This window comes from Octopus bimaculoides, chromosome 4 (assembly GCF_001194135.2).
Source record: "Octopus bimaculoides isolate UCB-OBI-ISO-001 chromosome 4, ASM119413v2, whole genome shotgun sequence".
In the NCBI taxonomy this organism is placed as follows: Eukaryota; Metazoa; Mollusca; class Cephalopoda; order Octopoda; family Octopodidae; genus Octopus; species Octopus bimaculoides.
Window position 1 is genome coordinate 76,014,092 of NC_068984.1, and position 22,548 is coordinate 76,036,639.

A 22,548-nucleotide genomic window follows, 5' to 3' on the forward strand; every position below is an offset into this window, starting at 1 on the left:
GGGTGGCACATAAAATACACCATTTTGAGCGTGGCCATTGCCAGTACCGCCTGACTGGCCTTCGTGCGGGTGACACATAAAAGCACCCACTACACTCTCTGAGTGGTTGGCGTTAGGAAGGGCATCCAGCTGTAGAAACTTTGCTAAATCAGATTGGAGCCTGGTGTTGCCATCCGGTTTCACCAGTCCTCAGTCAAATCATCCAACCCATGCTAGCATGGAAAGCGGACGTTAAACGATGATGATGATGATCATCATCATTTAACATCTGCTTCCAAGCTGGCATGGGTTGGACAGTTTGACATGGAACTGGCTAGCAGGGAATCGCCTTCTGTCCAACTATCTGTTGTGGCATGGTTTCTATGGCTGGATGCCCTTCCCAATGCCAATCAATGTGCTGGGTGCTGTTTACATGCCACTGGCATCTATCTACACACAGACCTATATACATGTGTATAGTATGTGTGTGTGTGTAAAGTATTACAAACTATATATTATAATATTCATACGACTTGTTTATTTGATGATTGTTTACATTGGGTCATTTTACGTCCTATAACTTAGTGGTTTGATGCACAGATTAACAAAATAATTAGGTAGATGAGAATAAATTACAAGATCAATGTGATTGTGATGATATACTTTTAGGTGGTGCCCCAGCATGGCCACTGTCAAATGACAAAACCAGTAAAAGAATGTGTGCACATGCAATGAGTGTAAAACTTAAAAGTTTATTTATCCAGAGAGAAATAACTAGATGAAGAGATTCTTCACTAAAAAGAAAGAGTTATTCTAAACAGCTCCAAAACATTAAATTTTGATTACACTACTACTACAAACAACTAAAGCAACAACAACTAGCAACCACACAAGCAAAACTAATTAGATTGTCAAGATAACAGAATTTATCAAATAAATCATTACAACAATTTTATAATCTCTTAAATGCACTGTCTACTGAGTCAATCAATGCACAGGGAAGTATAGCTTTGTTGTCAGTTTAGTGTATAAAAAGCTTGGGGATAGATGCTGGATCTCTTCATTGAACAAACTGTCCATGGAGTTAATGTATTGTACACTTAGTAATTCTGTTTTTGATATATTATGCTCCTCCACCAATATCAATGAAGTTCTGAAAACATAAGTTTGTGTTCTGTGAAAAGGGGTGACTTTTGGCACTTGAAGCAGAGTCTTTCAATATAGATACAAGATATGACTGATTTCTTTGGATTCTAGTTTTCTTTGTCATGTTTCCACTCAGTTAAAGACTACATGGAATGTCATGACATGCAATGCTTTGTCTTTTGGAGATGCTGAGTATTAGGTTTGGGAAAGTAGCGCTTTTATTAACACCACTGTCCAATCTGTTTATGCATACCAGTTGTTTTCTCCAAGTCAGAACAGATCAATTAGGCCATGATCAAAGATATTCAAGCTTTGAGAGAGAACTGGGTGCTGCTTCTAGCAGATTAAACAGCCAGCTGTATATTGGGTTCCTTGGTGACTCAATATTTATTAGGTTCTGATAGTGGCAGTCATGCTGTTTGAGCACCTCAATTTTATTATACATGCTGGTTTACCTTACTCAGTCACCTTTTTAAAATGAAGAAAAAAAATCCAAAATTAACAATATCTGGATTTTTTTAATGTAAAAAAAGCAAAAAAAAAAAAAAAACATTTCTTCAGGACAATATGAAGGAACACTTAGCATTTAATTGGCACCTGTTGCAGTCTACGCTTCTGAAGTCATTTAAACCCTTCATTATTTTGAAAATTTACTTGACTGTATGATCACAGTGTAGTAGTTCTATTAGACATGAGACCTCAAAAAAATTTAAAAGAGCCAGTTGTAGCATGTCATAACATGAGTGACACAGCAGTCTCATACAGAGAATTCATGGAAATGGAGTGACAGTTCGTATAGCTATATAAATGAAATGAAGTTTAAAATGCAATTGGGGTCTTTGAGAAGATTTATTTACATTAACTGAACTGGTTTCTGAGAATTGAAATAGTTACTGTAGAGTCCCATATCCCTATATCTCTTACTGTTTTTTAAAAAAAATAATGGTAGCAGTTAAGTTCATGCAAATAAATCTTTTTTTAAAGGCTACAAGTGATTTTCATCTTCATTTCTCTGTATTTATGAGTGAAAAGATTCTATTTTTCTGTGTGTGTGTGTGTGTGTGTGTGTGTGTGTGTGTGTGTGTGTGTGTGTGTGTGAATGAGAGAGAGAGAGAGAGAGAGAGAAAGAGAGAGAGAAAGAGAGATTACTAGTTGGCCACTGTCAAGTAAGTACTCAAAATGATAATACACTAAGAATTAAAATTAAATTATTTCACTACAAACAACAATGCATTTCAATCTTGTGTAAAATTGAAGCCCATTGCAGTTGGTAAGAAAACAGTACACACACACACAGACACATTTTTATTTGGAGATAAGGATTCCCATTTCTACATGGAGTTTTACAATTGTGTACAATCATTTTCATGCATATATCTGCCTCAAGTATCAGACAAGCACAAGCATGAAACTCAGAGTAGCAATGGAGTAAATGAATAATAATTAACTTTATATGTACTGTGTAGTCTTTTTTCCTTTGCATTTGTAAACATTTATGTACATGTAAAAATATTAAAACTGATATTAAATAATGAAACGACAAAAACACAAAAGTGTTCCTTATTGTTGAAGTGGACAAAGAAGAAGGAATTATGCGTCTTTATGTAGGAACAGTACATTAAACAATATTGCTATAAAATTCTGAAAAATAGAGTTCTGTAGAATCAATATTAAGCTGTCAGAAATACTACAACAGATAACAATAGTAACAATTAAAAAAAAAACAAAAACAATAACAATATATAGGAGAGAAAAAAGTGCACTAAGTGCATAACCTGATAGTCTTTTAGGGTCAGGTTTACATTGGAAACAGGTTTATTGATTAGATATTTTCAATTGAATTAATAACGGCAATAAAAGAAAAATATAATACTTGTAATGATTGGTAATGAGAGCAAGAATGATGAGTTTTTAAGTTGATGACAAGGAGGATGGACATATATTAGATGAAATATTGTGCAACAGATGAAGATTCAAAACTTCTCATTCAAAGAAACTGGATACTGCCAGTATCTCCCCACCCTGCCTTCAATACATCCATTTGTGATCAAAAGAGAAAGAAAGTAAATAAAGAACAAAACTATCTTGACTACCTTTTAAATATTATATTTTTAGTAAGAGAACTCACTAAATATATTTTATTATCTTCAATTTGTTTCTGTCATTAGACTGCAGCCATGATGGGGCATCATGCTGAATAGGTTTTTAGTTGAATTGACCTCCCTATTTTTTACCACCACCACCCACCACACACACACATAAAAGGCTTCTTTCAATTTCCATCTACTAAATCCACTCACAAGGCCCAAGGCTATAGCAGAAAAACTTGCCCAAGGTGTCATGCAGTGAGACTGAACTCAGAACAATGTGGTTGGGAAGCAAACTTTTTATCACACAGCCACATCTCTGCCTATTTAGAACTCTGAAGAAAATGTAAAAAGCAATGTATGAATGGAGACAATTCCATGAAAAACACTTTCTATGCTTCTATGCAGTAACTCAATCAGAAAAATAACAGCTAAATACCTGTCAAAGAATGCTACATTGTGTTAAAGAAATTAAAAAAAGACTAATACTGTAAATAATACGATCATATATGTACTATGCCTAAATAAAATGTAACAAAACGGGATGGTCAAGGCTGGAATGAGTTTTTGAATGGAGTACAGCAAGGTGCTAAGAACAATAATTAAAAATTTGGAGAGAAAGGAATGATTCTGGGGAACATTAATGACACTATCAAATGCATGGCTAGCATAAAGATCTTATACCAAGTAATGAAACCAGGTAAAATTCTTGGCATACTGCAAGGTTACTTCTTATTGTGATCACCACAACTGGCATAGGAATACAAAACTTCAAATCAACAGTAAAATGTGAATGGGATGTGATGTTCATGTCAATTCCAAGAACATTAGATAAGTGGCATATGTGAAATGGCGCAAAAGGGTTAGACACAAGCTGGATCCTAAGTTGTAAGTGTATCTCTTCCAGACTTCTAGTATTTATTTTATGTGTTTCAAAGGTGAAAATCAAAGTCAATAGTGGTGGAATTTGAAAGAATATCAATGTACAAAGCTAAACACTGTTATGATCATTGCGCTACCATTTCTGTCACTCCACTGCTCTTTCAATATAATCAACATATTGTCTCTGACATCACGACAAGGTCAAAGATTTATAGTGATCAATTAAATTGAACCGAATTATCCCAACTGCATTACGTAGTAATTATATTTATCATTTGAAGGGAAATGAAGTGATGTAAAGGGATGTAACTAAATACCACAAACCCTGCAGCATTTTCAATGCTGTACTGCCCTTTAGATATGAGTAAAATAAAGCAACAATATGAGAGCATTGTATTGTTATTGCTTCAGGAATTAATATAAAATAACCTGAAAGAGTTTACTCAAAGCAAAATATGGAATTTTATAAAATATATAAAATAAAAATATCAAGATTATTGCTTTTTTTTGTTTTCTTTATTAGTTGAGCAAAAATAATGGTTGATTCTATGAAATATTCCATCTTTTAAATTATACTGTTGGTTTGAGTATTATTAATAACTAGCAGTAAGTCATAAACATAGGATAACGATTAATATTTGTATTGATTTCTTCTGAAAAATTTAGGCAGAGGAAAGATGTTATTGTTTAGCTGTGACGGAGCAGACCTATAATGAAAAATGCTCCTACCTTGACAATCGCACCAATTTTTTCACATATAATAATCTAGGATTACATTATCCAGCGTGGCCTTTATATTTACTTATCTGCCAAATCAGATTGGAGCCTGGTGTAGCCATCTGGTTTCACCAGTCCTCAGTCAAATCGTCCAACCCATGCTAGCATGGAAAGTGGACGTTAAACGACGACGATGATGATGATGATGATCTCAGGATCATCATCATCAGGAAATTCATCTTTCTTCCAAGTAGGACCACCATGAAGAGGATCATTTATTGCCTCAAAGAGAGCATGTATTAACAGAGGTGGAAAACAAAAAACAAGTGGGGAATAAATATCAATGCACTCTCCTTTTTACATTCACTTATTCTATGATAATTTTCTTGCAAATGTTTAACTCTCTGTGTTGCTATTTTCTTTCTACCTGAGTAGTCAACAGGAAACAGAGTATTTAATTTATCTTGTTGAGGTAACTACTTGAAGATACAAGAAAAAACTGTTCTTTAGGGGAAAAGGTGATACAAAACTATGGCTATTCGAACTTATGAGTATGCCACCAGTAGTTCAATAATTCTGTCTAAAATATAATCTCTTTAGTTTTGTTATTCAAGTGAACAGAAACAAAAAATATTATGAAAATACTTTCACCTGAAATATAAATAATCAGAGAATAATGTCAATATTAAAAAACTACAATGACTATTTTACGTGAGAAATTGAAGAATTAGCCGCAAGGAAAATTCCTGGACCAAACAGATGTTTTGAAGTTACAGAACTGATATATATATATATATATATATATATATATATATATAAAATTAAATCTCTTACAATAAATAAAAAAAACTATGCTGTGACAACGACTCTCCAAAGCACCAGACGAATTCCACAAGAACAAAAGACAAATTGTCAAAATGTGAAAAAAATCCTGAAATGAAAAACGACTGGAAGCGACAACATAAAAAAAAAAAACAATTGTTATGAGAAGAGATAAATTAAAGCTAAAAGAAAATTATAATAAAACTAATTTTTAAACTCACCCAATTGAGGTCTTTTCCTCTTCATTTTCTTTTTTTTCCATAATTTGGTTGGAGTATCTTCCCTTAACTTAGGTGGTTTGGGAGCAGTAGGCTGTTGTGTGTTAAAATGGCTATTAACGTGTCTTTCAAGACCATGATGTGATGGGAAACGCATATCGCAGCCATCAACAATGCATTTGAATGGCTTGTCACCACTGTGACTGAGAATGTGCCGCTCAAGCCAAGACATGGAGCAAGAGCGTTTCGCATACACCTTACAACCATCCCAAAAGCATACATATGTTTCACTACCTTCTTGACTCTCAACATGTTTCTCACGAATATGTGCCATGAGCAAGTCGGGGTCCAAGACGATATCACAGTTTTTCCATTTGCAATGTGTTACTGTTTCCTTGTTGCAGTTGTAGTCAAAGTTTTGTGAGTCTTTACATGATGATGATGATGACGATGATGATGAGATCAACGCACAGTTGACCGCATTGCTGACACTGGCTGTGCTACAGGACAGGATGGGTGTGTAAGGGCGGTCTATGAGAGGTGGCAGTAACCCTGAATGGGCAGTAGAACTAGACAACCCCACCTGACCTGCAGCAGTTTTGGTCCGCTCATTATTAAGAGCCAATCCGTCAAAAATGGAGTGTAATCCGTAAATTGATTGAGAGGCTGGTTCAGGAGATCCTTTGCTGTTGGCTTGCTTGGAAATACATGGGCTGTGGAATAGTAAACAGCACAAGTTAGAATTGCAAACAAATTATAAAGGTCATCTTACAAAATACTAATAATAATGATGGTTATTTAACAAAATCAAAACCATGATAAAACATAAAATAAATTCAACAAAATCCTATTTTAATTATAAGGAAATATTTAAAAAGAAAATAAAAGAAATCTGAAATTGTTCATGTATTTGACTGGAGATAGCAAAAATAATTTATTTTAAACTAGGTTAGTTACGAAAGAATATGAGCTTTAAATTGATATGGTCTTTTAAGATCAATGTATATAATTTATCAGAACACATGACGTAAGAGAGCAGTCTTGCAACTGCCTTGCAATTTACAAAAAGAAAAAAACAAAAACAAAACAAAAAAAAACAACAACCCCAAAACGATGCTTTTTAAAACTCTTTCAAGTTCTAACATTTACACTGACATCAAAAGACCTGAAATGCTGAAAGTGATAAAAATTAATTAGATTCACATTTCATTTTAATACACATATCTTTCACATTCCCACTTTCTGTCCATTTTATTTTCTTAATGCTAGCAGTTACTACTTAGAATCTTTAGGAGGTATATCTAGGAGATAGGCACTTGTAAGTGCTTAATGAGCTGACATAAACATAGCAACCAAAAGAACTTTACAAGCAAAATGAACAACGTGCAATACACTGTGTGGCTGTGACCTAAACCTGAAAATCGCAATGTGATTTATAAAATAAATGGATCTTAGAATTTTATCCATTCAATCAACTAAACTACTAAGCTCACTGGATTAGCATGTAAGTGGCTGAGTATTCCACAGACGTGTACATTTGAATCTTAGTTACAATCTATCTGATGGGCTTCTATGCAGTTCCTGTCGCACCCTACCACCATACTATTAATATCACAAAGTATAGATTGACCTGTAGCTACAGAAAATGACACTTGCCAAAGTACCATGCAGTGGGACCAAGCCCAGGACTTCATGATAGCAACACAAAATTCTTAACCACACTGTGCCATATATATATATATGTGAGTGAGTGTGTGTGTGTGTGTGTGTGTGTGTGTGTGTGTGTGTGCACAACCTCACATATACAAAGACCTATAAACCATAAAATGAAAAGAGAAAGAAAAAAAAAGTTCTGAAAGAGAAAACATAACTTAAGAAGCATATATTATTTGATGTGCACTTGCTTCTAAAGACTGTAGACCATTAAATGACGGAGCTTTGGCAACTATTCCTAGTGGCTCCTATTCATAGCTTTGAGATACTGGTTATATGGTTGTTTATTTTTAGAATGACATTTTAAGGCAGGTGTGAGAAGTCAGATCTGGCTGGATTAAACATAGAAGTTGTAGAATATTTGGGCCAGTTTAAATGCTTAGCAAAAAGGATGCTTATATATTCCTCATTAGCCACAAAGATAGTGTTATGCATTAAATTCTTTTACATATATATAATCTTAAAAACACTTCCCTTATTACAGCTGATTTCATTTTAATGCAGTTACCACATGAAGAGCACTATCCAAATGCTCATAATCAGTCACAAAGCTAGTGTTGCTTTCGTATAAACCTGACGGTGGAAACAAGATGAACAAGGACAATATCAGTTTGAAGCTGTTGAAATTGCAACTATTTTTGGAGGAGTTATCCGTTTCACTGACCGTTTAATCCTTTTAATACCAACCAGCTACTTTGTGCTGTCACTGGTTCTTTTAGTTAAAAAACTTCTAATACTGAAATCTTCATATTTAAAGCTTAAAACGTTTCACCATAATTTTGTATAAAAATGTTACATTCCAAAATACTGGGTTAATGAGAAATTTTATTAAAACCAAAAATCTTGAATAATTTCAATATTAATTCAAACACATAACCAGTGTATGTCATCAGAAATATCACCCTAAAAGTCTTCAGGATAGATAAGTGCATTTATATTTTTGTGATTATATATGTATATGTGTGTGTATCTATATGAGAGAGAGAGAGGTTTGGTAGAACTAACAAAAGAAAAAGAATTCAATACATGTTTCTGTGTATACACACACACGTCCTACAGGGGATGTACAGGTTATATGTAAAAGAGTACAAAACTTCAGATTTACATTGAAGGTCAAATGAGATTCAGTTCCACAAGGGTTTTACTAAAAACTGAATGAAAAGGATGCGACTGCAGGCCCAGTCTGCCAAGTGTTTACTTCTGAAGTACTAAAACAGAAACATAACTTCAAATCAAGAGAACAGAAATTTAAGAAAAAGGGAAACTGATTTGATTTGGATTGAATGCATCTCCAGTTTAGGGGAAGGGAAATGCTTTCCTTAAAGGCATAAAAAATCAGTTACTGACCACCAAGACTGACATGTCTAAAGCAGATTACAGATACATGGATTTGGTGAGAATTCCATTCACCACTAAGCTGTGGTGGGGAGGAGGACACTGACCATTAGGAATGAGTTCCACCAGAAAATCTCAACTAATAATATGTAACCAATGTTGCTTAGTCCCAAGTTAGCTTTACAAAGGGATGGGTACTTTGGATATGAAGCCAATTATACAGTTATGTAAACAAATTTATAGTTACAGGGAATGAATATATAATGAAACAGAGATTCAGAGATGGCAGGAAGTACATACTACTAAAATGTCTATGCCTATCACACACACATTATGTACATAAATGCACACACACATACAGTTAGAGAGAAAGTGAAGGAAAGAAAAAGGGGGGAAAAAGCAATATATATATATATATATATATATATATATATATATATAGGGAGAGAGAGAAATTACAGAAACCAAGTTTGTTTGTGGTGAGTAAGTTTATAAGTTAAGGTTATAATTACTAGTGAGTGAAATTTATGTTGAGCTTAATGCCTGTTAATATAAACAAATTATACAACTACATCTAGCAAGGTGAAACAGTAATGACCAACCACTCTACGTTATTGCCAATTAGATTTTAATGCCTAAACATTAATCACTGTGTTAGAGGGCATGCATGCACACACACAACAGGATTTTTAATGTCATAAAATATACTGGAAAAAATTTAGTGATGGGTGAAATGAGTAGAAAGCGAATAAATAAATATTTAAACTGACTTTTGTTACTTATTTGTTGTTGTCCATCATCATCATCAATATCATTATTATTAAGAAAGAAAACAGTTTTCTTATTACTATCAGTATCATATTGCAAATCTAATTTGCATTCAAAACCAGCAAGGCTACTGAAGTAAGATGTAACACAACACTACATGTCTGTTATGATCTGCCCTTGTTGGAGCTGATCGGCAGGGATGATTTTAAAGTGTCATTTTTACATTGTGAAAACATACAAAAGCATACACACACACACGCAATTTCTCCACGTAAACACAGTGCTTATACAAGATTAAAAAGATGCTATGGAATTGACTTTATCTTCAAATTACATTCAAAAAGATCGTTACAGTAAAAACTCATCTTATGAGGCATAGAAAATACAGATGGCAGACTGATGATAAAAAGAGAGAAAGAGAAAAAAAAGAAAGCATTTAAAAATCTTTCCTTCAGCCCCAAACTATGGAATTGCATGTAATTTTCTTTCTAGAGATTAACAAGCTTAGGGAACTCGATGTTTTGTATTAAAATACTTCTCAAAAATCATTTAACCTTTTTTCTTGGTAAGAGACTTCATCAAAATATAATAGTCATTTTCACATTTCTACATATTACTAAGAGTATACAGTTGAATATATGAACCTACATCTTATCAAGACTAAGATAAGGTTCTCTCTCTCTCACACACACACACACACACTTCATATCATCAAAGCATATTTCAAAACATTCCTTCCATTGTAGTTGTATTATAATTATCAAAAACATTTCATAAATTACAACTGCCTCTTTCTAATTACATTAGCAGGTTAAACAATCATGTATAAATACCCTCAGTGCAATAGCTTTTTAAAACAACTTCAACAGATAAGCATGTCATCTAATAGAGACAGGAAGCTTCTATTTGATTGCTTAACTTATTAGAAATAGCAGTCAAATTTCCCTCAAATTAAACCTGATATTAATCAAAGAATGATTCGTTCTACAGAAAGATGGGGATGTCCAAGGCTAACCCATTCATCAACTGGTAGCTTATCTAGACAGATTTAGTAACTTATCTGTCAAGAAAAAAATAGTGCAAAAGCAAGAGACTCTGGATAAAAATATAAAGTAGAAGTTGGAGAAGGTTGCATTGACATTAGCTGTCATTTGACAAGGCTACATATACAAAATAGTTTTATACCATTAGATTTATCTTATAAAATATTGGCACGACTTTATGGCTAAGAAGCTCATTCTGCAACCATATGGTTTCAGGATCAAACAGCACCTTTGACAAGTGTCTTCTGTTATAATCCTGGACTGATGAATGTCTTGTGAGTGAATATGGTAGATGGAAACTTTGTGGAAGCACATCATATATATATATGTTTGTGTGTGCTCGCTCACTCACCCACTGCCTGACAAGTAGTATTAGCTTTTTTTTTTTTTTTTTTTTTTTTTTTTTTTTTTGTAGTTTCAGCTCATAGCTGTGGCCATGCTGGAGCACCGCCTTTTGTTACACTGTTATTACTGAGAGCCTCCTCTAATATGTGGCACTTGGTGAAGAATGGAGTTTGATGTCACTACCCTCATTCGCACCTCCTGCTGTGAGATAGGTTCATCTGGGACTTTTGACAGGAAGAGGTCCCGTATTGATTTGAAAACACCTACATCCACTTTGTGTAGGTCCCTCAGGCTCTTTGGGAGCATATTAAAAAGCTGTAGGCCCCTGAAACCCAGACTGTTGCAGTAACTGGTCCTGAAGCATGATGGCATTGCTGGAATCTTTGGCACTGGTGTAGCTTTCAATGCCAAAATTTAGCACAATTCCTTCCAGGATCTTCCAGATGTATATTACTGCATGCCTCTCCTGCCTTTGCAACAGCTCAGCTACTGTGAAGCTTCACTGGATTGCTTCAAGGTCCGCTGTTAATTTTACACTGTTGGGTGACCATAGCTGTGAGGAGTAATCCAGGAGGCTGAGGACAAATGTCCTCCAGAGGACCATCATGGTTTCCTTTTCTCTAGTTCTGAACGTTCTCAGGATCCAGCCAGCCAATCGTCTGCACCTTGTCACCATCCTGGTAATGTGCACTTGGAAAGAGGTATCATCACTCATGTCGATACCCAGGTCTCTCACTGATTTAGGTTCTGGGATTGTAATCCCCTGTGAACCAGTGTACCATGTAAGTTTTATATTCAGTTTTGGATGCTGGTAGTGTGGGGCTTGGAATTTTTCAGCATTAAAGTGTATATTATTATCCCTAGCCCATTTGTAGATTGAGTCCAAATCCTGCTGCAGGTGTGCAACATTGCTGGGGTTCTGTATTTTCTGCGAGACTTCCATAATTTGTTTACGTTCTAATAACTTAGTAGTTCATCAAAAGAGAGTGACAGGAATAAGTATCAGACTTTAAAAAAAAAAGTGAGAACTGGGGTAAATTTATTCAACAAAAAAAAAAAAAAAAAAAAAAAAAAAACTCTTCAAAGCAGTATCTCAACATGGCTGCCGTCCAATGGCTGAAACAGCTAAAAGATAAGGATAACCTAACAAAATTTTTTTCTTTTAAAAAAGGAGGTGGAGTTTTTTAAAAACTTGTTTAGTTGAAAATTTCTTTTGGGTTTCTATGTTTTTTATCACAATTGTAATTACAAGTGTAGCTAAAGAAAAACTAAAATAAATATAGATAAATATATACTGTTCCTCACACATGCTTCCAGGAAAATTACACATTCCTCCTCCTTTGGTATTAAGACAACAAATCCAAATTATCAGAGAAAGCATCGATACTATAGCACAGATAGTTTCATGTAACCTCAGGTAGACAGCAAGTTACACAACATGATTCATATAATGCAGTTTTGGTGTAACATGTCTTCCAAATTACATTTGACTGATGTCATCAACTATAGCAATCTCAACCAGTCTAGGAAAAGGATTTGTAAAGGTTATGAACAATGCCCCAACTCCCACCTTCACCTTTTCATCATATAATTTTTTTTTTTAATGTATTCAATTCTGACAGTAAATTTCAAGGATGTACCTCTCTTTGATAGTAAACTCCATTAAGCATACGGTATTCACATAAATGCTTAACTATGAAAGAAAATACTTTGAAAATTTAGAAAACAAAAGCACAGTTGATAACAAACAAAAAAAAAATTTCTTAAAAAAAAAAATATTGAAAAAAGAAAAAGTTTTATACTGATGTTGATCCAAGACTTCTAAGAATAAAAAATCTCTTTAAAAAACAGTTTTCATTGTTTTGTCTTTACAAAAGAATGTGTAGTAATAAATAAACAAAACAAAATCTATTAATTAGAACAAGAATAAGTAAGAATTGATGAAAAAATATTCGTCTTCAGAGTCAGGATTAAAAAAAAAAAACATAACAAAATGTGATGAGTTTTTAAGAAAATCTAAAAATAAAATATTATTGGTCAGCTTCAGTTTATAATAAATAAAAAGCCTAAAATGTGTTAGAATGAATAGAAATTGTATTTCTTTTTTATTTTTGAATTTTCTCTTTCTTACAGTTTTATAAATGAAGAAATTTCTATTTCTACCATCTTATCATAAATGAAATGTTAAGGGAGGAGAGTAGGGAAAAAGGGGTGGTGACAAAACATAAAAACAAATGTGTGTGTGTGAGAGAGAGGGAGAGATAGTGAGAGGGGGGGGGAGAAATGTGACAAGCATGAATCATTGCATTATAAGTTGTTTTTGGTTAGTAGAAGTGATTGGTAAACAATAATTCCAAATATAAAATTCTCTCAGTGTGTGTGTGTGTGATAGTATGACAATAAGAGATGTGTCATTATTATGATGAATGGCAGTGGATTGACAGAATCATTAGAGTATCAGATAAAATGTGTTGTAGCTCCCTATGTTCTAAGTTCAATCATTCTTCTAAGGTTGATCAAATAGAGTACCACTCAAATACTGGGGTTGATTAATCACCCGCCTCTCCACTCTCACTCAACAATAAATGAATAATCCCAGATATGTGCCTATCTTTTATTTATTAGATTGCAGCCATGCTGGGGCTGTGCTTTGAAGAATTTTTAGTTGAATGAATCAACCCCAGGACTTATTTTTAAGAAATTACTATTAGGATGAGAGCAGGAAAGACAAAGGGTGGCAGAATCAGTAGAATGTCAGATAAACTGCCTTTTGGTATTTATTTAGTCATGGCCCTTTACATTCAGTGTTCAAATTCTGGCAAAGTCAGGAAAGTAAAATATCAGTTAAGTACTGAAGATAATACATAATCAATCACCCACTTGTTCAAATTCGTGGTCTTGTGCCAAAGTTCAAAGCCATTATTACAAAGGACAGAAAACTGAGATGATTTGATACAACCAAGCTAACATGATGAGTATAGCAATGAGAAGGAGGCACAAAAATGTCAGCAGTTCAAATTTTTGTCTTTTTCTTGTTTTGGATTGTGTTTGAGTGTAGCACAGACCAATATATTTGTGAGTTTTATAAAAATGTATCACTTCAACATCAACATCCATTTTCTATACTGACATGGGTTGGATGGCTTGACAGAAACTGGCAAGGCCAGGGGTGCATACCAGATTCCATAGTATGTTTTGGTTTGATTTCTACAGCTGGATGCCTTTCCTAATGTCAACCACTTTACAGAATGTACTGGGTGCTTTTCATGTGGCACCATCACAAGTCCTTAAGTTATAATGTATAAAAAATATTCCTTTTTATACAGAAGGTATAAAAAGAAATATCTTTTCCCCCAATCAATAATATAAAGCAGGCATGGGCAACATTTTGTTTTTCTCAAGAGGTGTGCCACGTGAGATCTGGTTCATCAGGCAGGCCACACTCTAAAACCATTCAAGATTTCTTTTTTTTTTAATCAGCCATGCCATTTGAAAAGTGCTGCAGGCTGTAGTTTGCTCATGATATAAAGTCCAAAAACTTCAAAAGTTCACTTGTTCTGGCCTCTACCCACTACGCTTATAATTTAAATGTCCAAGAAATTTCAATTGATCAAAGCCACAGAATATCAAATATAAATGGATGAAATATTTTTTTTTTTAAATTTTAAAGCAAAGATGTAAGAGCCCAGAAAGGTTCAATTCCAGTGATTTCCCACACTGAAATGAGTCCACGGGTTTGTAAGGAAAGAGGCAGTAGACTATTAAACCATTTGGTACTATATCTCTATTGAAATTCATTGCCTTTATTTCAATGGATTTTGAAAATAACAAAAAATTTAGTAAAATAATTTTGTCATTATCAAGATGGTGTTCGGAACATAAATTAACATGAAATTTTAATGGTAAGGTTTTATACATATCCCTTTAAAAATAGAGGGGGCAGTCTGAGGTGGCTTGGTATCAGAAGCTCATTACTGGACCACTGACAGATTGAAAGGCAAATCAAACTCCAGTACTACTAAAATTAGAACTCAAAACATAGGACAGCAGTAAATTCCATAAAGCAGTTAAATTTAATGAAATGCTCACAGTAGATTTGAATCCAAGCCCTGTAAGCTAGTAATCCTATATACTCTTGAGATAAAATAATGAAATGTAACTTCCACGAATACATATATTAAGTACAAAGAAGAGAAGTTATTGAACAAACTCCTCTTTGTCATTGAGGTGAATGTTTACATACGTTACCATTTAAATATATTACAATTGTAAACATGTTAAGTTAATGGTCTGCACAAATGTTTGATTACCACTTATTTTGCAGACAATAACTTTCTTTTGTGTACTAAAGGTAGGTTGATATTTGCATTAGAAATACTATTCTCTATAAAACAAAATGACTGGGAAGACTGGATATACTTACAATGTTGGGTACTTAATTTAGTTGTGATGAAAGTATTAGGGAGAGAGATAAGCTGAAGAGTATGGGTGGGGATCATTAGAAGACTGGGTTTAAGAGAAACAGAATTGAGAATTAATTGAATAAACAATAAGATAAAATGAAATGTAAACAGTTAAAATAATATTGCTATCAAAAACCAGATGCAATGATGGCAAATTTCATCATTACTATCATCATAATATTCTAACGGAAAATAATATTGACCACAGTAGGATTTGATCTCAGAACAAGGAGGGAGAGAAGCAGATACAGTAAAGTAACTATTGTAGTGTTACATTGCTTCACCCATCTCCAAGATTTTGTCATATGACATCAGTAAAAATGGGAAATAAAAGTGCATTATTATATTGTATAGGAAATAAAAGTGCATCATATTTTGAAACTTGATTAACTGTTCAAATTAGTGGACAGTATACTCTTAAAATCTTTTTCATGAAAGACAATATCTATGTTTTAATTAATTGTGGAAAATAATTAAATTGAGTGGGCTTTAGTAAAATAATTAGTAAATTAATTTTTCCATTATTAGGCTGGTGTTTAGAACATTACTTAATAAAAAATTTCTTATATGAGTCTAGCATCACATAACCAGATATAGTTTCAGAGAGAGTTAGTATGCAAGCAACCCCTTTGAAAAAGTTAAAGAAATAACTAGAGTTTTGAACTGCTGCTTAAAAAAAAAAAAGAAAAAGAAAAAAAAAAGAAAACAGCACAAATTGAGACATAATTTCCTATCTTATTAGCAGAAAAAAAAAAAAAAAAAAAAAAAAAAGGCAAAACTAAAGGAGAAATAATTTCTTTTGCATAATATTTTCTAAACCCAAACACTATGAGTATGACATTAAGGTGCTGACTGACTGACTTCAAGGGTGTTTCTATCTACAATTAAAATAATCTCAGTTGATAAGTTTTTCAACTTACAATGTAACATGTGTGAACATGCAGCATTTGCTTTTGTGAAGTATTCCTCAGTCATACTGTTACTATTGAACAAAAGCAAAGAATTTGCTTGCTTTTTTTTTTTTTTGGTTGAGTGATTTAAAATACTCTCAATTTTACAGCTGAGTGATTAGTAGGGAGATCATCTAATTTTAATGAATAATAACTACACAGCATCAAGACAGTAGTTTGACCAACTAGAAATATCTTCAAATCACATTCTACCACTTAGAAAAAAAGACGGGCACACTGGCCAATGCAATCCTAAATGTGCAAGAGGACTGGATAATCATGACTGGAACAACTATGATTTAAAGCGCTGCTCACTCATAGTTGATCAGGAATTACACCACAATAACTTAAAAACTGTTTTAATGACAAAAAGAGTGACTAATCTGATGCAAAAATCTTCAGTTATGCATCAGCCGCCAACCTATTTTCTCACTGATATCTTATGCTGATATATTGGTAGAGAGAACATTCATACACATGTTTCTACAGTCTTTATGTATCATCTATTCACAAGGTACTGATCAACTCATGATATCATTGAAGATACTTGCATAAAGTAAAGGACAATGGAACCAATCCTAGCACCATGTGAATGCAAAATAAATTCCTTAAGCACCTTCACCACACCTGTACCCATGTTCCTTGACAGAAACCTGCCGGCTTTAATGTGTTCATATTTAAAACCTTCCATGAATTTCATGAAATAATCTGTTTTTGGTTAGGTTTTAAACACTAGATAGAAATAAATGCAATAAAAAAGAATTATTTTATTGAATTCTTGATTATTTTCAAAGTAGAAACAAAGGCAGTGTAATTTCATTAAAAATACAGTCACAAAAAGTTTAGTGTTGACAATGTTTACACATAGAATGAACCCTTGGTGACCCTGATAATTTCAAGATACATGGAAGCAATTTATAATACTGATTTGCTCCAGACTTGTCAAAGCATTTGAGGCATATTTTCTGCAAGTTAACAAAATGTTTGACATATGTATCTCTGATGCTTACAGCTACATGCTGTGGTACACACCATACACAATTACAACTCTGTGAAGTTTGGCATTGAAAATTGCCTTTAGTAGAGATCTGAGAATCTGCAAGTGAACAAACACTCGAATGACCTAGCTTGATGCGAGTCACTAACAGAATAAAGTTGACTGAATCGAGCTACAAACACATGGAGTGGAACAATTACTTTTTGACATCCAATAGATGAAAGAAAAGCAAAGTTGACTTTGGTGCAGTTTCAACTTTGAAATAGAAGACTGAAGAAACAAAATACTGTTGGATATATTACTCTACTGCGCTACTGACTATATGAGATGACAAAATCATTACTTTCTAGTTTGAATTTCCACCTCCTGTATATCTTCATGGATTGGCAAATGGTAATGGTGCTACATTCAGAGGCTGAAAAACAGCACTGTACAACAGCATCAATTCAGTGGCAGAGTGAACATCCACCTTTTAGAAAGATTTTATATTGTGTGCTTAGCCCATCAACTGTGGTGTCGTTTCTCATCTTTTTTTCTTTGTGCTAATTCTCACTCCACTGTTTAAAAGCTACAGCTGTTAAAGGGTAATATATTTGAACTGGCATGCAGTGAGTCATGCTAGAATATGACATCAAAAATAGCAGGAGCGAAATTATCCAAGATACATCAGTGAGCTTGCCACTCATCAACTGGAGAAGCAAGTCCATACTGTTGGACAGTGCTGTAGTGTACTAACTGATGGATAAGTTAATTTACTTGGGGTCTAATTTGGGCCAGATCGCCAGGCGAACAAGAATGAGCAGATGGTCACTCTCATCCAGAAATGGTCAAAGAAAACATAGCAAACTCTTATACTGCCTCACTTATACACACACACACACCAAAGAGAATTCGCTTCTCTTTATTGTTGTGCTGATCTTTTTTTTTGGACAAGGTTCTCATGGCTGGGTGTCCTTCCTACAACCTGAACCGAATGCATTTTATTGGGCCACTTGGACTAGAGAGCTATGGAAAATCAAGAGAACCCTCTACTCGGTAACAGTTACTATTTGGTATTGCTGCTCTTTTGTGAAAATGTTAACAATTCTGTAGGTTGAATGGACCTCTGACAAACCTGTAGATTTCAAAAACATAGGAATTTATATTCTTTGCTTACTCCAGCCATGTTAAAGTATTTGAGCAAAGCTGTTTCATTTACACTTACAAACTCCATGTTTCCACTGTCCATTGTTTTTAAAATAAATTCTATGGTTAGATGCTTTTCCTAACACCAACTACTTTACATTGTTGACTGGGTACATTTTATTATTAACACATGAAAGACTGTGTGTAACTAGTCTAAAGAGCATACTTTATAGTAAAAGCTAACTTCTTATTCTAAAAACAACTTGTTAGTAAAACTAAAGAATAGAGTAACATATGATGTAATATAATAGTTTGTCTTTAATTCATTTTTGTTTTCATTCTCTAAATATAAACAAATTTTATAGTACTGAACTTCAAGCATTTTCATAACTTAATAAGGTCAATATTTTTAACTAAATTACTTTGCACCCAATTTATGGTATAAATAACACCCAGTAATAATATGTGAGTCAATGTTTAGCAACTTAAGTAGGTATAATTTACTTTACCACACTTTGTTGGTAACTAATGATTCCTAAGAAACAAAGCTGTAACAATTTAAATAGCTATTAGTTAACAAGCAATACTTAAATATCTGAGTTGAAGAAGCCTACGTTACCAAATACTTTATGCTAAACAACAAGCAAACAAATGAGAAGGCTTCTACACAGCTGATTGACTTGCAAGAAACAGCAACCAAATTTCTTTCAAATTACTGCCTTAAAAATAGAATGACACATTGCATAATGTAGTAATAGTTGGAAGTAATTCAATCAAACACTTGTTTGAACAGGGTCAGCCTGAAGCTAAACAACATCTATGTAAACATGGTTAATGAGGAAGCATCTGAGTGGATTCTCAACTTGCTACAAATAGCAAGAAATTGCTATCTTCAAATCACAATTCTCAGATATTTCCTTATCATTGTAGAAAAACAAAAAAAGGACACACATATTAGGCAATATAGTACATGATGCATTGGCTGGATAAAAGACAAAATGGTCATCGTTGAAGCACATTAGATCACAGATTTGCTAGCTGAGCACTGAGCTGGAATCAAACAACAACTAACAAATTTACAAGCATTTGAGTAACACTGGTTTGAAAATGCACACAGCAGTGCATGCGATTACCATACCATAAATAAGCTGTATAAACCTTGTAGAAGTTTTGAAAATTTTTTTTTTCATCTGTCACATGTTTGAAGCCTTGCAGGTCAACTACTGGTCTTAAGAGACATCTTAGAAAATACAGACTTAATGGAGATTATTGGGATGATATAAGATTTATTGAGATGGCTAACCATCTGTCAACATGAAGCAATCATATAAAACACACACATGCAGAAAGAGAGGGAAATAATAATGAGAAGACAGACAGACAGGGGGGAAATAGTACAAATACATATATGGTAACTTGTCCTGGGAGGGCAGTGACTGAATAAAAATTGATTCATGATAGTGGTAACTTGCAGAAAAACTCTCTTGCTGATGGCACAATACATCCAGCCACACCAAAAGAAAAAAAAAATGGAAGAAACAAAAGGGACATGGATCCCTTAAGTTGTAGAAAAAGTTACTAGTCAAAACGAAGGGTAAAACTGAATAGAAACTGATTGAGAGCGGAGATGACTTGTTAGTTCTGTCACAGGTACTCAATATAGAAGCATCCAGTCAGTAATAAGAAGGGCAACCAACCACAAATACAGGCCAGGACTGGCTAAATGCCAAAGAATAGTGCCACAATATGTGGTGTGTTCTGACCAAACCATCTCAGGATAGAAAGATAGACATTAAATGATAAAAGAGGGTAAGACAGCTTTTGTGTGTGTGCACGCACACGCATGCACACAGAGAGATAAAAGAAATAGAATGAATGTATACACAAAGATATGCATGAATGAATGAATGTATATGAGTGAGTGTGTGAGCTCATTTCCACTTCCCACTTATTTTTTCCAACATTTTTATGTTTCTCCACCACTGTCTGACACTGAGTCTACCTAGATGAGAAACAGGTTCCACTACTGCTTTGAACTTTGATGATTAATTATGCCAGGTGCTTTCCAACAACACAACTGCTACAACAAATAGCAAATATTTAGGGTTTAAAAAAAAATAACAACAAAAAGACTTGAATAAAAGAATGAAAGTTAGTATGGGAAAATAAATGTAAAAATAAACAGTGAGGGGAAGAATCCAGAATTAAATACACGAATTACAACAGTTCCTCTCCAGCTTAATTCATATCGAAAAGAACATAGTGCAAAAGTATTAACTGTTTCAGTCAAGACCAGTCCTTACTTTGTTCCCCCCCCCCCTAGATATATAATGTATCTCGGACTACATTATTCCAATATGGCATTCATTTATTTTTAACTGACTGCTTCCCACCACCTCTTAAACGTGTAATATGATTAATTCAGTCAATGTAAACCCATTTTCTCATTCATAAATCATTTATAGCCAATAGTATAGATTTTCTTTTAGGATGTATTAATATTCTCAGTATGTATTTAAGCATTATACTGTCTTAATTAAAAACCCACATGCATCATTTTCAAGTTCTAAATAAGATTTTCATTAACTTCTAAAACTAACTCCTTTTGCTATTTTAGAATGTATTAAAATTTTTGCAATATGTATGTATCTAAGCACAGTATGTGAGAGAAAATTGTGATGTTACAGGAGAGAAATGTGTCCGCATGGATGGTGGTGCACTTGTTTTTAATGATTCTGCAAAGAAAGAGGCTTGGAGATGCCATTATGAAAGGCTGCTGAATGTGGAGAATGAATGGGAGGAGGAGAGCCTGCCAAATGTTGATCCAGTCGAGGGACCAGCTCCCCGAATCGATAGCACCATGGTAGATAAAGCAATTAAGGATATGAAGTCAAGAAAAGCCCCCGGCCCATCAGGAATCACTGCTGAGATGCTTAAAATATCTGGTGGTGTGGGTTATGGTCTAGTCACCTGTATTGTAAATCAGGTGATACATGAAGGAGTCATACCCAAAGACTGGCATACCAGCACCATAGTCAACTGCTACAAAGATAAAGGTGATGCTTTAGATAGAACTACAGGGGTATCAAACTGCTAGAACAAGTGATGAAGGTCATGGAGAGGGTCATAGCTCGACTAATTAGGGAGAGTGTCTGCTTAGATGAGATGCAGTTCAGTTTTGTGCCAGGTAGAAGCACCACTGACGCTATATTTCTTGTAAGGCAACTGCAGAAGAAATACCTAGCCAAAGATAAACCCCTATACTTGGCTCTTGTTGACTTGGGAGAAAGCCTTTGACAGGGACCCCGATCCCTCATCTGGTGGGCTATGTGGAAACTAGGGATAGACGAGTGGTTAATAAGAGCTGTACAGGCCCTATACAGGGATGCTGCCAGTAAGGTAAGGGTCGGCAATGAGTATAGTGAAGAATTCCAGGTAGAAGTAGGGATCAGTCTTCAGCCCCTTCATTCATCATAGTCCTCCAGGCAATAACAGAGGAATTCAAGACAGGCTGCCCCTGGGAGCTCCTCTATGCTGATGAACTTTCTCTCATAGCTGAATCACTACCAGAACTAGAGAAGAAATTTCAGGTGTGGAAGCAAGGTTTAGAATAGAAGGGCCTTAGAGTCAATGTTGCAAAAATAAAAGTCCCAGCAAGTAGGAAGGCAAACAAATCACAAACCCTTTCAGGTAGATGGCCCTGCTCAATCTGTAGAAAATGTGCAGGTAGAAACTTCATAAGATGTACCCACTGTGAGCTATGGATGCGTGAGAGGTGCAACAACATCAAAGGAAGGTTAACCGGGATGATAGTTTTTGTGTGAGCAGACGCACAGGGGCAATAAACACCGAAGATGCTCAGAAGACAGATTCCATCACATGCCAGGGGGAGAGACTAGAAGTAGTTGATAGCTCCTGTTACCTAGGTAACCAAGCCTGTAGTGGGGGTGGATGCTTG

The 22,548-nt window shown here is 34.4% G+C and overlaps 1 protein-coding gene across 3 annotated transcripts in view; it reads right to left on the reverse strand.

The window, feature by feature from the left end:
• The window catches only part of LOC106869369 (zinc finger protein aebp2), a 177,466-nt gene that overhangs the window by 46,256 nt on the left and 108,662 nt on the right, over positions 1 to 22,548 (reverse strand). For all 3 annotated transcript variants that reach the window (XM_052967147.1, XM_052967146.1, XM_014915092.2), the window contains one exon: positions 5,855 to 6,564. In XM_052967147.1, the coding sequence (XP_052823107.1) occupies positions 5,855 to 6,564 (710 nt within the window). The remainder of the gene's footprint in view (positions 1 to 5,854; positions 6,565 to 22,548) is intronic.